Source organism: Theobroma cacao, chromosome 6 (assembly GCF_000208745.1).
Source record: "Theobroma cacao cultivar B97-61/B2 chromosome 6, Criollo_cocoa_genome_V2, whole genome shotgun sequence".
NCBI classification, from domain to species: Eukaryota; Viridiplantae; Streptophyta; class Magnoliopsida; order Malvales; family Malvaceae; genus Theobroma; species Theobroma cacao.
In genome coordinates this window covers 26097320-26114705 of record NC_030855.1, presented here as the reverse complement: position 1 = coordinate 26114705, position 17386 = coordinate 26097320, and the positions used below count along the sequence as shown (strand labels likewise).

Sequence of the window (17386 nt, the reverse complement as noted above, 5' to 3'; positions counted from 1 at the left end):
TTGACCCTGACTCGCTCTTTCACGACCTTTTCTCAGTCATTCCTCTCCAAATTTCAATATAATATCTTATCTTTCCTTTTTGCGTTCGCCACCTACTCCACTCGCTTTTCAACTTTGAAGATGATGTTTTTGGATAAATATTCCTATGTAGAGTATACCACCAGTCAGTCAGCCAATCAGTCTACTACCAATACTAACTAAAACAACAAAACCAAAAAATATAGTTTTGACTGCCCAATCCCTTTGAATCTACCAGTGAAATAAATGACCATGACCGGGTCATAACAGATGTGAGCCTGGCCATGGTCCCTTCCTACGACTACTTCCCATTGCCTCAGCCCACAACCCACGTCCATGCGGGATGACCGTGAATTCACACATAAATATACTTCACAATAAAATAAAAATACAATTAGGTGTCGCCACTGGCCACAGCCAACAGAGTATGGTGAAACAATAATCAATTTGATATGGATGTTAGGTGTTGAAAGATACTAGTCAAACTATCCCCAAAATATAACTAGACTGTACATGTGGCCTATCTATCTGTCGCCCATGGCGGGTTAAGCAGGCACTACATCTACACTACACCCCCTGAGTGAGAGTGAAACACATTTTTGCAAATCTTCTACCCATCTGCTGGCTACAGCACCATTCCTTTGTCCTTTGCCCCCAAATTGTGGGAATGCCTACAGTTATTTTACATTCTCTACAACTGCTCAACCCAGAGATTTTATTAGTTTTGTTTACATTGTCAGATGGCCCTCCCTCCCTCCCTCCCTCCCTCCCTCATCTTCTGCAATCTGTTAGCTTTTTTCTCAGCAGCTGACTTGATCTCACACACCACCTCTTGTTTCCCAGTTTTATAGTGGAGGCTGCTATTGAGGTGCTCAACTTCCTACTGCACTCGCTTTGAACCTGATTTCCCAGCTTTACGCTTCCACTTGCTCTGCGTTTGTTCAAAAAGAAAATCAAATTAAAATACAAGAAGAACATCAATTGCCGGTCAATAACATTTATAACACTATAAACACGGCTAGATGTAATTACCAGGGGCTCATCGTCAGAAATCCCAGAATCCACAGTATCTGACAGCATCGAAGATCCTTTCCGGAATTTCTTCAGAATTGGAGATCTACTCTCACTATTATCACTTTCTTGAGTCTCTTTGGGTTCCGTATCAGTTGCTTTACTAGCATCCTCTCTCAAGTCTTCAGTTGAATCACCAGCTACTTTCTCTTCTGAATGAGATTTCTCTTCCTCTTCCCCTTTTTGAGCTTTTCCTGAAATACTATCTACATCTTCAGAAAGATTCCCATCAGCATCAGATTTTACTTCATCAGACTGCTCAGCTTGATTTGGGCTTCCCTTCATATCTTCTGAACATCTCTCCTGAGAAACTGAAGCCACTTCCTTCTCAGATTCTTCCCTATCTGTTAGGTTCTCATCTACCATTTCGGTGTGTGCTCCTTCAGAATCACCTAGGAAAAGAAGAGCAAAATAAATCTAAAGAAATGAAATGGAAGGGGAAGGAGAAATAAGGACCCAGCATCTCACACTTGTTCCTCGATTTTTCAATTGATACATCCTACACTCACCAGAAATAATGTTGCTTTCAACCATAAAAGATGTTCATTGCGAAAAATTCAATCTAAATGACATTAAATCAGGTTACATCACACTTCTATTTGATGATAAAGAAGATATAAAGCAGGCTAACTTTCAAGCGCAGAGCAAATTCTGCAGAAATCAAAACCGCTTCCGGAATAGTTTTGAAAATTTAATGAACAATACCTGAGTTTATCTTATGAATTTTATTCACAGCAGTGGGTTTAGATTTTGATGCATCAGTCTTCTCTTCAGCGTCAGCTTCAGTGAAGTTACTATTCAATGCACCTCTTAAAGGGTGCTTCAAGTTTTTCTTCGGAGTTCTTTTCCCTTTAACTCTGCAAATCAAATATCAATTAATCCACAATTCAATGAAAGGCAAACAACTTCATATTGATAGTGGTTACGCACATCTTTAATGAACTCTTATTCTGACGTGAACCACCTGAGCTCTTACTTTTCTGCCCAGGAGACCTGGAAATTGTAAAACAATCAAGTCATGAAGCAACATGAAAGTTAATGTCTAAATGTGAGAACAAGTCATCCTCAAAACATATGCCATAATCACAAAGTGATACTCATGTTACAATTAACTTAGACAACAGTTCTCTCTCTATACGGGTAGCTTATCTTTTTCTTTTCACTTTATTTTATTTTATTTTATTTTTTTGACCAAGTGGAAACGAAGACACAAACAACTACACACCCAAGTGAGATTCAAAAGAGAATTATCTAAATACTGCATTAATAGATAGCACATACAATTCCTTCCGAGCACCCTTGCTGCCTTTCATTGAATTTGCCTTCTGTAGAAAGTGCAAGGGAAAGAGATATCAGAATCAAGCTTAAACGAAAACCAAAATGATTTTAGCTTCAGAAAAAATGCAAGACATGAAGTCTTAACCTTTCCAGACTTGCGGCCAGTGTCAATGAGCTCCCAGCGCTCTCTTTCCAGACGGAGTACTTCCACATCTCCATCATCGTACAATACCTAATAAGAAAAGAGCCACAGAAGAAAAAAAAAAGATTTAGTAATTCGCATCAGGTGGCACAAACATGCTTTCCTGCAGGCAAGAAGTTGCAGCTTACCACATGCTTCCGTTTTATAGGGTCATAAGACTTAACCGTGCCTGCATAAAACCTGTCGTTTACAGCAATAAAGATAGAATCAATGAGTACCTCCACAATTGGATCTTTTTGCCTAAAAGATGTATTCTTTAAACAAAATTAAAACCTTAGTAGGTTCATAATAACGTCTCTAACATTCAAACAAGATGGAAGGGAAGCCTACACGGCAGTACAAGCATAGAGTCATGAAGAATGATGTAACGCAAAATGAGATAGCACCTTTTCAAATTAAATAATGCTAACAGGTATGACAATGTGGAGGGAATTTGGATGGAACAAGAAATATTACAGAGTGCAATCATGCACACCATATAGTTCATACTTAGAGGGAAACTTTTAAGTTAACCAGATAAACACAAAAGTTCATTAGAATATGAAAAATGATATCAAAACCTCAAGCTGCTGGAAGACCAGAACACTGTTTCAAATAAAACTTTGGCCCTCAGTACAACAACTAGAAAGAGGAAGAATTTGCAGATTTGCCAAGGAGCAAGCTGAAATGGCCATATCAGATCTACCAAGAGCACAAACTCATTTTCAAAACTCCAAGTTTAAAGAAAGAATCCTAAGAGATGAAGCCTCGTGTGAATTCTCAAACACATGAATGCAGCATAAATAAAGTGTGAATTACAATGAAAGAGATTGAGGCTGACAATCATCTATTTCACAGAATACGTCACAGCAATACCGTTGGATTATGCTGCATAGAACAGTAAAAGTTTTGGAGACTTACTGCTTATCCATGGGCCACCATACTTTTATTCTGTGACCAATCAAGTCTGCAATATCAATTCCACCTTCCTTTGTTGAGCACTGAACAAGGGGAACAAAGTAGATCAGATAATTGAACAAAGAGCTTAACACTTCAAGTAACCAAGATGATTGGAACAATGACAAAAAAGCCATTTCTAAATGTGTTAAGAAAACACTAATAGGGCAACAATGACACAAATATTGTAACATAAGTAATTTTAGCACAATCACTTGAAATTAAAATGTTCGAAGCAGAACGAGAGTGAAGATGAAAGAGGAAAAGCGAGCTCTACATATAAGCATGGGCTGCTATAGCTTTGTTAGATATCTAGTATCATTTTCTTAAATTAGTAGAGCAAAACAGAAGACATCAATTAGATTACAACCTCACTCATATTTTCACAAACTTCTAAGAGTTTCTGCATAATTTATGCGCACCATACAAACTAGATAATTGCATGGCAATGCCAAGCCATAAAGCCAGGATGAGAAAGGGGGAGGGGAGGCAGGTGGGTGGAGGTTCCAGGGGCAGAATACTGTGGGGCAGCACCAAAGGAAACCACCTTATAAATGCCACTAGGATTTACGTTCACATCCTTACTTTGCAGTAGCTGTGAATCCAAAGGCTTAGCCATTTTGTATATTTCATACAACAGCATCAATTAACAAGCCTTATAGTTGATTTAAAAAGATGTGAAAAAAAAATGACCTTTGCTAATCCTGAAATGCTCCTCCTCTTCTGTTTCTTGCTAGATCCAGCCACAGACTTAGTACCAATGGTGGTGCCCAATTTCTGCATGGAAATATAAAACAGCTATTCACAACAGTGACAACCATGAGAACATTAAATGTGTGAATCCCTGATAGCAAATTTAACCCAGTAGAAAAAGCACACCTCCACATTTTCATCATCAGCTCCATCTTCATTTTCCTCATCACTATGAACCCAATCAGAGCCTTTGCCTTTACCTTTTGATGAGACGCTTCTTTTCCTCCGAATGCATGATACCAAATAGTCCGATTCAGTGTTCTCATTCAATTTTTGGTGTGTAGGCATTTTATCTTTTGAATCATGGAGTTCAACTACTTTCATTTCAGTAGATTGAAATGAGGAATCTTTAACTTGATGCCAGTCATCTCCTGAATCTCTCGAAGGGACCGTAGAAGCACTTCTTGAAATTTTGAAAGCACCATGAGCAGGCAATGACCTCCTTCGTTTAGGCACTGGCACAGAATCTGCACCAGTGATTTTTCTCTTTTTACCTTTCTGATGCTCCTGCTCCAATTTTGCTTTCTTGGTAGGAAAATGTTTATGACCATTGCTTGATTCGAACTTACTGGGCATCACTAGACTATCCAAATTTATTTCCCTTACCATTTTCAAAATATCAACATCATTTTCAGCATCTTTTGCTTCTGCTGAGGGAGATTTGTTCTTTTTTGCCTTCCCATCCTTGGCTCCTTTAGATTTTAATCGCTTAATCATTTTTCTGAGTGGCACTTCATTGCCGTCTATTTCGCTGTCTTTGAGAGACTCATCCTCAGCAATCTCCATATGAGCCTAATGTGATCAAAGCAGGAAAAGTTAGTGAACAACATAACACCACCAGATAGTACCCTACAGATGAATGAAAGGGAGCAAATCATACTGTTCCATCACATTCCAACTTAAGGGATTCAAAGTGAGACAGGACATTCTCATCAGCTAACCATGTTTGCCCTTCACCAGCCTATCAAAAACATACAAGAGCAATAATCAACAATATGGTACAAAAAGTATAGCCCAAGTATGCAGCAAATGAACAAATCAGTATTGCCTGCACCACAAGGTTGCATGGTTGAAGCATAAAACTTGTTTGAACTGGGTTCATGATATCTGACAATCAGGTTCACTACAAATAAATCTGGGTCTTACATACATTACTTAATAAATAGATGACATCCAGTCTCTCGAGTTAAAAATTGTAAATTGAAAGCCCCACAGCTAGGCACAGTTTTTCTTATCACTGCCCAATTGCAGTGAGAGAGCTTCAGATAATTTGACACTGCATATTTCCATGGAGGAAGCAGCAAAAGTATGATAAAATTAGAGAAATATATTTAACGTCTTACCTGAGAATCTTCACCTTCTTTCTTTTCATATGGTTTATACAGGAGTGGGGGCAGAGAGACTGACTGTATAAGCCCTTGCAAATCCTCCTCCTTATAAGCTAGGCGCTTCATGACGGAAAGTCCAAGGTCACAGATAGCATGTGAATTCTGAAAAAAATCAATATTATTCAAATTAGCATCTTTTTCTTTTCATTTCTTTTTCGTTTTTGAGAGGGGGGGCTTTAACTTTTCTCACAGGCAAATCTGTTAACCTATCAACTAGTTATACTAAGACATAGTAAAAGTTGGGCAATAGAAACTATTAAAATATAAAAATAATCTTCGCACTGAACCTTTGATTTTGTTGCATCAAGAAGGTCTTCAGAGCGCTTGATACTCTGAAAGATAGAGAAAATCATAGAAATACTCTCCTTCTCCTTGTTTGCGCCAGCTTCTGACTTGGTATCTTCATCTTTATTCACCAACATAAAAATAGTCATGTACAATTGCCTGAAAAATACAGAATAAACAGCTCAATGACTATAAATGTTCTCAATAAAGACAAATTACCAAGTAATCATTTCCACCTACAACAAAAAATGCAATCATTTAGAACAGTCCAACCTCATCACTACAAAATTTATCATTTTAGATTGCAGCAATGAAAAACAATTTTACCAAAGTCTGTTCAAATAACAGTGCAAACAGATAAATTTTAGTGTTGAGGATTCAGAGTAATAGGCAATACAAAGTCGGCTAATCCATCAGAATATGAAAAATAAAAAGTTTATTACCTCTTTTATTTTTAATCTATTTGATGTAATTCAAATGTCTTAACACAAGCAGTTAAATTTGAGGTTTTGTATGACCTTATTTTCAGGTTGGGCCTCCTAACCTATTGCCAATTAGTTTCACATTGGATCCCTTTGCATGGTAAGAGCTCAAGTTGTTTGTTATCAATTGGTCCAAAGTAAGATGCCTTGGTCAAAGAAGCCTCTCTTCAGTACAAGGTCAAAGCAACCCCCAAACTTGACCAATGTGGGATAACACCATATTAACCATAACATCTGAAATTATATCTCAAAACATATTCAAGATAGAATTAAAGCAAATTGATATACCGATATATTAATTCAAATGCTTTGACATCCTTGCATTCATCTGTGTTGGGACATGAATGATGAGCAAGAGCATGGACCAAATAAGGCAGGATGTATTCAGGATATGTGGTTGAGGAATTTGTATCAGCTTGTATAGCAACCTGCCGTGCTTTCGCCTGCTGACACATTTGAAAGATATCGGCTAAATTCTGTTTTTCCTGCCATTTTGAACACAATGGAAAAAAACAACTTTCACAAATCTTGCCATAATGGAACCACGAATTTAATTGGACACGAACTACACTGAAAAACTCAAGTGCAGCATGGAAACCTCATCACACTCAAGCAGTTTCGATCCAGTGATGCTAAATAAGAAAGCACAAGCATATTTTGCATCCAAGAGCCGATCCTTTATATACTGATGAACTTTGCTGAGGAATAGTTTCCTAGCCTGAGGGAAAGAGATCTAGAAGACAAGCAATGAACATAAGAGAAAAGGAAAGGTGAACAAGAAAAGTTAAAGGAAACAAGAACAATAATTTATATTATGTAAATGAATTCACCTCTGGGGTCCTCAAGGTTAGGTGGAAAACATCAAGAGGGATCTTATGATCCCAGGTCCGCGACAGACGAAGAACTGCCTTGGCTGCAGCAAGCCTTAAATGGGCCTTATCAACTGAACTGTAAGACAGTAAAATTTGAGCTTCAACGAGCAACACATTCTAACAAATTGAGCATAATCGACAAAGATTTTAAATAGCCACACAAAATATTAGTAAGGAGAAAAAAGAAACCTCCCAATGTAAGCGATGGTACCTTGATTCTATATCTTCTGATATTTCACCAAAAGAAAGTATGTTTCCAAGGAGTACTAGAAGGTCATCGATACCGGGACGAAGATGAGCATCTTTAACAGGCAAGTAACTTTTGACCAAAGTTTTTATCCCAAATACCTGCGGTACAAAAATGAGATTGCAGGATGAGAGATCCATCTAAAAAAATTAAGAAAAAAAAACTTGAAAATGAAACCGTGGACTCCGTGTTCTATGAGATACTGATAATAATGACATTGCTTTTATCTTAAATGAAGAAACATAACAAAATTACAACTATCCACAACCTTCAACAGACAAATTTCGCTTTTGTCATCCCAACATTCTTTTGCACTGCCATCTGCTTTCTGAAGCAATCAAGAAGGTTTATGCATGAAAATTAATAAGTATGTCACATATAGAAAATTGTTGAAGAATACAATGTATCTCACAAGGCATACATTACTGCATCTCAAAATTTTGCTCTTAATAAATTCTTCAATTTCACTCTCTCTAGTTTCAAAAACAGGCATCGCAGTCTGAGCTATACAACCCAAAGATTGTAGTACAGCAGGCAAATGCGTCTTTTCCTCCAGCATGTCTACAAGCCTCTGCAAATTAAGCAAGACACCGCAGGTTAGGCACATATATCAAGAAATTGCTACTTAATACATTTTTATGAAAATTAACACATTTTCAATAGATAAACTGATGATGCATGAAGTACTGCATAACCTTATACAGAACTGAGAGGGACTTGAGCCCATCATCCTTTGTTATTGCTGCTAGTGCATGCACAGCATACTTGGCTTGTCTTCGACTACCTTCTAAACAGAGCCTCTCCAATATAAGGTCAATTGAACTGCAAACAACCGTTAGGAAGATAGTAAGAAAATGGATGAAGAACTGACTCTACCAAGTTGAGAATTCCAAAGTTGCACCTTGACAACACCGCAAGTTGTTCTCGGATGGTACCACCAGCCTTAGCCAAAACATGCAAAATGCCTTCTATTATTATTTCATTGTCATCTTTCAGAAAATTAACCAGTTCTTCTTCAGCTCCACCCAGCAGCAACGGACAGAAGCGTGCAAGAATCTGCAAAGTCACCAACAGATATTTAAAAACATAACTTGAATCTATTTCTGAGAGAAAAAGAACGTAAGCAACTATTACAGGGCCTATTGTAGAAGACACTAATATTGAAAACTCTCAATACCATTGTAAACCTGAAAATAGAAAAAGAATGACACAAAAGCAGACCAAACACACATGCACAAGTGCACTTGCTCACAACCAGAAAAACAAGTTTCCATAGAAAGACCAATTATTACCACAAGTAAATTCATGCAAGATTGTGTGTATTGTGTATTTCCAGTAGACTTCTGTACAGCAGCCTCCAGAAGGATTTCTTTCACATGCTCCTTGTTAAAAAGTAGATAAGAACACTTCAAAGAGAGAGTACTCAGAAAATCATAGAGCCGATGCTTCTCACCGAGTATTTTAAGCAAATCATCCTGCAAATTACAAAAATATAGCATAGATAAATGGTACAGTAAAAAAAATAGATTTCATGGTTCAAATTACTCATCACAATTCATTTCCCCTAAAATCAAAGAGAAGTTCACTTCTGAGCTACACTGCTCACAAAGAAGATAAAATACAAGGTGGGCTATGAGAAAGGGCGGCCACCAGTATATTGGGGCAGCAAAAGTGGCATAAGAAAACTTTATTGTTGAAGTACCAAAAGAGTCAATTGACAAAGATACTGGTAGAATAGAAGCTACCACTTAACCACAATATTAGAACTGAAAGGCCAAAGAGATGCTTTCTTGGATAAGATAATGGGTTACCAAAGCTAAGATGACCTAGATTGTGGAACAATTCACCAGAGGCAGTGGCAGAAGCAGTAAATTTATTTTTTCTTACTTTTTTTCTTTAAGAAGCTACAAATTGCAACAGTAACCAGTTGAGATAATGTTTTTTGAGCATTCATGTTAAGAGGATCTGCACTTTGCTGATGCACCTAAGGAAGCTAACTAAAGAGTTGTTGTCAATTAGTGATGGTGGCAATTATGGCACCAGAAGGGATAGTGTGGGTAATAACAGACAGCAGCATCAGCTTGTTGCCATTCCAGGAATGATGGTCGTCCTAGCATAAATAACAATGATGCTTAGGGGATGGCCAGAAAAGCTGTATAGATACAGAAACTTGAGAAACAAAAGCAGTGAAGGTGAATTAGTTAGTTTGCTTTTAAATTTTCTAGTCTCATATTATTGTTAGTAAGACTTCCTAGGTAAAAAATCCATTAAAACTTTCTAATTTTTAAATAGCAAACGCCCAATTTTACACAAGTGGTTTTGGTTTGATACTTCATGCCTACTTGAATAGTTCAAAATCCAAAAACATTCTCTGCAAACATCCCATTTAATTTCCATTTGTCAACATCTTATAACCTACCCGACCACTAGAAGCTTGATGGAAGCTGGTATTTGGATCCAGTAGATTCATTAAAATCTTCCAGATGTTAGCATCTTTCAACTGATCAAGAATCTGAAAACACTCTTCAGCCTTCACAGGATCAGAAAAAGGGCGGGACATGATTCGGAAGCCAAATAAAACTTTCTTTTGTATTTCAGGAGCATCACTATCCTGCATTTGAGTAAGAACCAGTATTTAAGTTTTGACACATTCCATAGAAGCTTAACTTCTTCTGCTTAGGATACTAGTTCAGCAATCAAAACTTCAAACCTGATGCATCTGCCTGAGAGAGAGATACTTCTGCATCTCTTGCTGTAACCTGCAATCCAACAGGAAATCCCCTGAAAATCAGTTTACAATCCATTAAATACACAATTGAAGAGGGAAAGTTACTCAAAAGCCGCACACCAAAGCATGTACAAGATACCTTTGCTTCTGCTCCAGCATCCTCTCAAGTGCCTTCACCTCAATTTTGTCAAACCCTGAGAAAACTCTTATCCAACATTTAACTTTATCTCTGATTGAGAACTCAGTCGGAAAGAGGAACCCACATAAAACAGATTCAATTGTTTCTGACCTGCAAGGCAGATCTACACATTAAAAATGCTGATTGTGCCAGATACACACCCAACAAAGAGTCATATCAGAAAACACTTTCAATCTTCTACTCAGCACCACATTGTTTCAAGCATTTTGCTGATAGGAAAAAAAATTTCACTAAGGTACTAATAATTTTATGGAGTACTAATTCATTCTAATAACTACTTGCACACACATGGAAAAAAAAAACAATAAAGGCAATTTTATAAAATAAGAATTTTTAATTTCTTTTCATGGCTTTAATTCACAACATATATGGAAAATATTAATGAAGAGTTGAAGATACAGAATACTTCCAAAGCTACGGTTATATGATCTCTTCTTATATCTACCAATTTTTCCTAATATTTGAGAGATCTAAACGAATTACTTAATAGCCCCTAAACTTTGAATAATACAGAAAAACAAAGATAAATGATGAGATAAAACTTAAACAAGTGCAAAATTAATCATAGGTTGCAAGAAATCGAAAATGACTTGCCTAAAATCTTTGTCATAAAAACACCTCAAAATCCTCCCCGGTATCCAATCAAATTCATCAGGATTGATTGAGCCATCAGAGCAGCTAGCACAATAAACTCTGAATATCTCTGCCAGTCTTTCCATAGTATATTTCTTAACAAGCTTCTGTAAATTCCAAACAAGAGAAAAAAGTTTAATGCCATAGGTAATGAACACTGGATAGATAAGGGGTAACAAAAGCAATCAAAGAAGTACAGGAAAAATGAACATACAGATTTGTCTCGAAGACGCTCTGCAACTAGTTTTACAGTCTCTATAGGAATGGAAACAAGGGAATGACAAGCAACATCACAAATCACAGCCACAACTTGCTTTCGAACATTTTCATCATAGTCTAACAGCCGGTCACAGAGAGCAGCTAGAAATGTAGAACAAGATCCAAATTAGCAAAGTAACACTGAAATAAATATGTTTAAAAAAAAAAAAAGACACTTACAGATAATTTCAGGAGCCTCGGATCTGGAAGGATACGACAACAGACAGCTCTTAACATGTTCAAGGACAGACATTCGAACACTAACAACCCTATCAGTCAACCTTTTCAAAAACTCCGAAAATATTGGCTGAAATGCTTCAGAGATGGTAGAGCTTGGCAGAGCAAAGAGGTCCCCAACCAATCCCACAGCTCTCAAACGAGTGTCTAATTGATCAGTCTGCACATATTGTTACTTATACATGTCAGAAATTTGTTATCAAACTTCAATAATCTTTGACCTCATCTTCCCAGAATAAGATTAAAACTATGACAAATCCATTGATAAATAATAAAGTAAAGAAAGTCTCTTATCACCAAAAAGATGGACTTAAATGCTCCAGAACTACAAACATTACAACCTCAAAAGCATGATAAGAATTATTGTTAATATGTAATTACCAACAGCTCTCCTGTGAGGTATGGGACAACTCCTGATAGTATCTGAGGAGCACAACAATAAACATCATAGATAACTTCATGGTAGTCAATTTCACTGTTTACTGACTGATTATCTCCTGACATCAATGATATAAGAAACTGTTTTATGCCAGCTTCAAGTTTTCCTGAACACTGCTCTATGACATTCATAGCAAGTCTCCTTGCAGCTGGAGTAACATCCTGAGATTATAGATTCCATAAATAAATGCCCTTCCAATTAAGAACTATAACTTCTAAGGAGTGCATAAAGGCAGCTACATTACACGTAAGCAATAAGCAGATCAAACAAGAAATTCTTACACTTTTATTTCGACCTAATGCAGATAATATAATAAGTAAAAGATCATCTCGAATATCTTCACTCTCTTCTAACACAACGATCATGATTGTTTGCATTGATGATAGAACACTTTCTGGATGATCATCCCTGCAATATGTAGTAAAAATCGCTCCTTCAGTCCACGATAATTATAGAATATAACCAAAAAAAGAAAGCTATACACAACTATTGACCACTGTATGTCTTCCACATCTGCTCAGTGCAAACACAATCCAAGGGGAGTTGAAACTTTCACACAACAACCCAACAAGAAGACAGATATGCACATATCTACAGATGTATTATTGTATGGTCCAGAAACATACAAGTACTACGAGATTGCAGGCATATCTTGGCCATCACATTGAAGCCAAAAACTAAGAATGATATTACATTGTACCATTCCATATAAATAACAGCCATGTCAAATTTCTACCATTCAACATTAATTAAAGCGTTTATGTATGCACGCAACACAAAACTTTTAGGTAAATGGTAGTAATGAGTAAATGTCGATACAAGCACTTTACTCAAAGAAAATAAATACGTAACACACCTGACAACAGCAAAAAATGTACTGAACATTTCATTCACCAGATCATCACATTCAAGATCCAACATCACAACACACGATCTATATTTTGCAAGAGTCTCCAAAATGACAACTCTCCTTCCAAATGATGGACCACTAGTATCGCTCAATCCATGAAAAGTGCCAACAATCAAGTGAAAAATATCCTGCAAGCATGCCACTCATCAATCACACAGGAGTTCAGTTGAAAATTTATTAGTTTATAAGAAAATCAAGACCACAAACAGTCAACCTTTATGAAAGAAAAGCACCTTTAGAACATCATCGCTATAAGGCGCTTCAGGTGCAGTAATCCGAGTTATCTCACAAATACAGGTTGCAACTAGAAGTTTGGCATCCCTATCTTGATGCTTCAGCAATTCTGGCTTGACAATTGCATTAAGAAAAGGCTGCATTGATTCCATTATTGATGATGGTGGTGACTGATCAAGCTCAGAAAGACATGTAGCAGCTTGCTGCAGATTAGAGGACAAAATACTCACAAAATATACTAAATAATAAAAGTCAATGTCTGCAGCTGATTTTGATAAGCACAAAATCCATAAATTCACAAGTTCAAGCATCTAACAAGATGTGCAAGCATTATGAAACAGTAAATCTTACAACACACCCATTTGTCATGCCAGAAATGTGCCAATAACATGATAAAGAATGATTTGAGAAATATCAATAAAAATAGGCTAAGCATAAAAGAAAACAGAGAAAAACAACAGGCAACACATTGAGAACATAGGGGTGATTTTAGCATAAAAAACTTCTCTAATTCCTACACATAGTATTAAATAAATGTCTAGTCCACACAGCCTCAGGCCATAATAAAAAAAATGAGTGACAGTTTCCAATGGGTGAGCTACAATTGACCTACGAACTTGGTGGATTCTGTAAAATTATAGGATTTAGCACACACCAACCCCCCAGTGAAAGACAAGAAAGAAAAAAGGATGACAGAAAAACTTGTGTGATTTTTAGTTAACAGCAAAAGCCAATCTAACATCCATAATAGCCTAACATGTTAAAGTTAAACAGTTCAATGAGATCCAACATTTTATTCATAATAGACTTCAAAATATAGAGAAACTCTATCTTTACATACTCCCTGGTCAGCACTGGTAATGGCTTCTTTACAGCATCATTAGATGCCAATATATATTTTACCATTCTCATGGTCATGCCTTTAATCCTTAATTCAAACAAACTCAAGGGTAAAAAACATCTTAGTTTTCCACTCCACTCAACCAACATGAAAGAAGAGCCATTTTTTTTCATGCATTACAAGATGCCTCCTCAGCTCATTAACAACATAATAAGTTCACCATTGGAAATCCCTAAGCACCATGTCCTACAAAAATAAATCAATTCATATTCAACGAAATCACTCGGCCATGTGTTCAGTTAAGACAAGAAACCCTTTAATAGCTATTTGCCACTGCTTCGAGTCAACCTAACAACTTGTTCGTTGATAGGCATTTGTTTTATCAATGGAAACTTAATCAACCATACATAAATTAAAGCAAGGACCACTTGATTGTTTAATCATGTGAAAAGTAAAGCAAGCAATACCCCAGTATTGCACAAGTAACTGAAACTAAGTAGAAAGAATGGCAAAATAAGACCAGCCTCCTAGTACACTTTTTTTGCCCTCTTATGCAAAATGGGGGTGGGTGGTGTATCCGTGATGAACACTCAAAACTAAAAATTTATGGCATACTAATGTACCCGACGTCTGGAACAGGTTATCTATCATTGTCATGCATGTGTGACATTTTAAGACTCTGTTTCTGCATTTGTTGCACTCATAATTGTGCACAATTCAGACTCAAATTTTGAAAAGCAAAAAGTCAAACACAGTCTACTCATAGCACATTGCAGCTGACATAGGTCCTGATTCACTACCTTGGGGAACCTCCTTTGAAGACACAACTAATTGACCCGAGAACAACAGAACATCTTAACCCAAGTGCCATACCTCGAATTTAATAAAAAAAATGTCTGACCTCAATAGATAGCATATCATCTAGCAAATTAAGGCCATAAAATACAAGTGGAAACTCAAGTTAGCTTGAATTATGTGAAAAAATATGTTACGTACGAGAAACCTCGTGATTTGTGAAACAACCCTAATTCAACCAAATTCTTGAAACTCCCATCGAGAAACTAAGTAGGCTAATTAATCAAAGCGCTCCATTATACCCTTAAAATCTAAATCCTTAAGAAAAAGCTTAGTTTGAATTAACCCTAGAGCAACGACGAAGCTCACTCAAATTACGTAATTCAATATAACACCAAAAAAAAAAAACTACAAGAAGCAAAGGACAACTGGGGATTCTGTCGCTTCTTCTACTTACCGTAGCTTTCCAGGAGAGCAAAACAGAGAGGACTAACAGGAAAAAAAAGGATAAAAAACTCAAAATATATATATAGGATATATATTTTTTGTGAAGAAAGAAAGAAAGCCTAAATTATCCAGAAAAGAGAATAGTTTATAATAATTTGATAAGGAGATAAGGGAAAAAGGAAGAAATTAGGGGGAAAAAAAGAAGAAGAATGCGTGCCTTTAAGAGCTTGAGAAGAGCGTCCTTGGTGGAGGGAGGAGACTCCAGCTTGGATCCCACCTCCTTGAGCTGCTGTTCCAGCTTCTGCGCCATTCCTGACGAATTCGTAGTTCTTATTGACAAGGCAAGCAGCAGCTCTCTCTCTCTCGCTCAGCTCATCGACTCACTCGACAACGAAACAGAGATAGATAGAAAGAGAAAAAGAGGGTTTTTGGGTTTTTGTTTTGTTTCGACTTTGGACTCGGGGGTGTTTTCTCTTCCTCTCTCTTTTTTTTTCAATTTTTTATATTATTTTTCTGGGTTTCTTTTCTTTCTTTCCTCCCTTCTTTCAATTCTCTCGGGGTTGGGGGCTTTTCGAACACGGACCCGAAATGAGCTCTAAATGCAACTTAAATTCCCCCAAATGCTGACTTCATCTTTTCGTGTTTTTGCAACTCCTAGTCCTTGTATTTTTATTCCATTTCTCATTTTGCCCCCTAATTTAGTTATTCGTAATAGTTCACACATTTTTACACATAATATTTTGAAAAGTCACTACTGAATTATTCAAAAAATTTTAAATAATTTTTTATTTTTTATTATATTTAATTAAATTTTTATATTTTATTTTGAATAAAAAAGTCTTTACAATAAACAATTGACTAACTACCATTAATTGAAATATCACGTATCTTTTTTATATCATGCAACGTTAATAAAAAAAGTAAAAAATATCACATAATCACGTCATCATTTCACATTAATATACTCATCATCTGTTATAACATGTCAACATGTCACATTAACATTATTTAGTATAAAATGATAATTAACACTTTGATAAATAATAATTAATTAATCATTAATTATAAAATTTTATTGATTAAAAATAAAAAACATAAAAACTTAATTAAATAAAATAAAAAATACAAACTTATTTAAATTTTATTAAATAGTTTAAGAATTTTTTAAAAATATTACGTCTTTTTATTATTTCACAAATGATAGTTCATTCGTACTTGAGTTTAAAATTTCTAAATGAAATGAATTTCCTTTTTTATTAAGATCAATGCAGCTACCAACTTCTGTTTTGAGGATTTTGATGCTTTTTAATGTCAAATAAATAAACAATTAAAGAATTTATTATCAATATATAACAGGGAAGTCCACAAAAACTCTCCCATTTGATCATGTATTTATTTTCTTTAAGTGACACGTTTAGATTTTTATTTTTATGTGTCACATGAACGACAAGAAGTCCCGATAGAAGATTTTGAAACATTTTGGTGCTTTGTTAATTGGATTTACTTTTATACAATACACATAAATATAAATATATATATATATAGTATGTAATCTACTTTCTAAATATTTTTACATAAAAATATGAAAAACTTAACATAAAGCATTATTTGTTTGTTTAGCTCAAAGTAAAAATTTTGGTAACAACATAATTACTAAAAAAAGAATTACACAAAAAGAAAGTTGTTTTGCCAAAACAAGAAAGATGGTGGATAGGAATGAAAAGTAGAAGAAATGAGAGGGTAAGAATCCAACAAAAAGAAGAAATGAGGGTGAAATATAGTAAAGATGACAAAAAAAAAAGAGATGATGACGTGGTTGTAGTGGTAGGATATTTTAAGGAGTTGAGATTTTAGAAGCTGCGAATTCGTGTGGGGCGTATGGCACGTGGCGAGGGACGAACACTTAACCCAACTCGGCTAATTACTCAGAGCGGGTGACACACCCAAAAGCAAGCTTGGTAAAAACTGTTAATAACAATTTCACTTTACGGCCCGTAGTTGGTAAAAGAGAGAGAGAGAGAGAGAGAGAGAGCCAGTTTGGGGTTAAATCTCTGAACTTAAGCTACGTAGGCCCCAATTAAAAAGATCCCATGAAGGAGGCCCAAAAACGAAAATTTATATTTTGCAAAAACC

The 17386-nt window shown here is 36.0% G+C and overlaps 1 protein-coding gene across 2 annotated transcripts; it reads right to left on the bottom strand.

Moving 5' to 3' along the window:
- LOC18597347 (sister chromatid cohesion protein PDS5 homolog A) lies at positions 363-15821 on the bottom strand. Of its 2 annotated transcripts, none has more exons than XM_018123068.1 (33): positions 15471-15821; positions 13170-13373; positions 12883-13064; positions 12308-12434; positions 11969-12187; positions 11531-11747; positions 11307-11452; positions 11054-11199; positions 10400-10549; positions 10243-10291; positions 9952-10143; positions 8825-9007; positions 8434-8588; positions 8228-8354; positions 7954-8103; positions 7801-7860; positions 7497-7633; positions 7244-7361; positions 7012-7146; positions 6702-6898; positions 5934-6090; positions 5602-5748; positions 5139-5219; positions 4385-5050; positions 4199-4303; positions 3470-3549; positions 2698-2749; positions 2513-2599; positions 2371-2414; positions 2020-2082; positions 1795-1946; positions 1051-1481; positions 363-949 (listed from the first exon to the last, which is right to left on the bottom strand). In XM_018123068.1, exons 1-33 carry the CDS (start codon positions 15561-15563, stop codon positions 899-901), a joined length of 5103 nt encoding a protein of 1700 aa, XP_017978557.1. In that variant the 5' UTR covers positions 15564-15821; the 3' UTR covers positions 363-898. The 2 variants fall into 2 exon arrangements, with proteins under 2 accessions (XP_017978557.1, XP_007026378.2); XM_007026316.2 differs by having other exon boundaries at positions 4199-4282.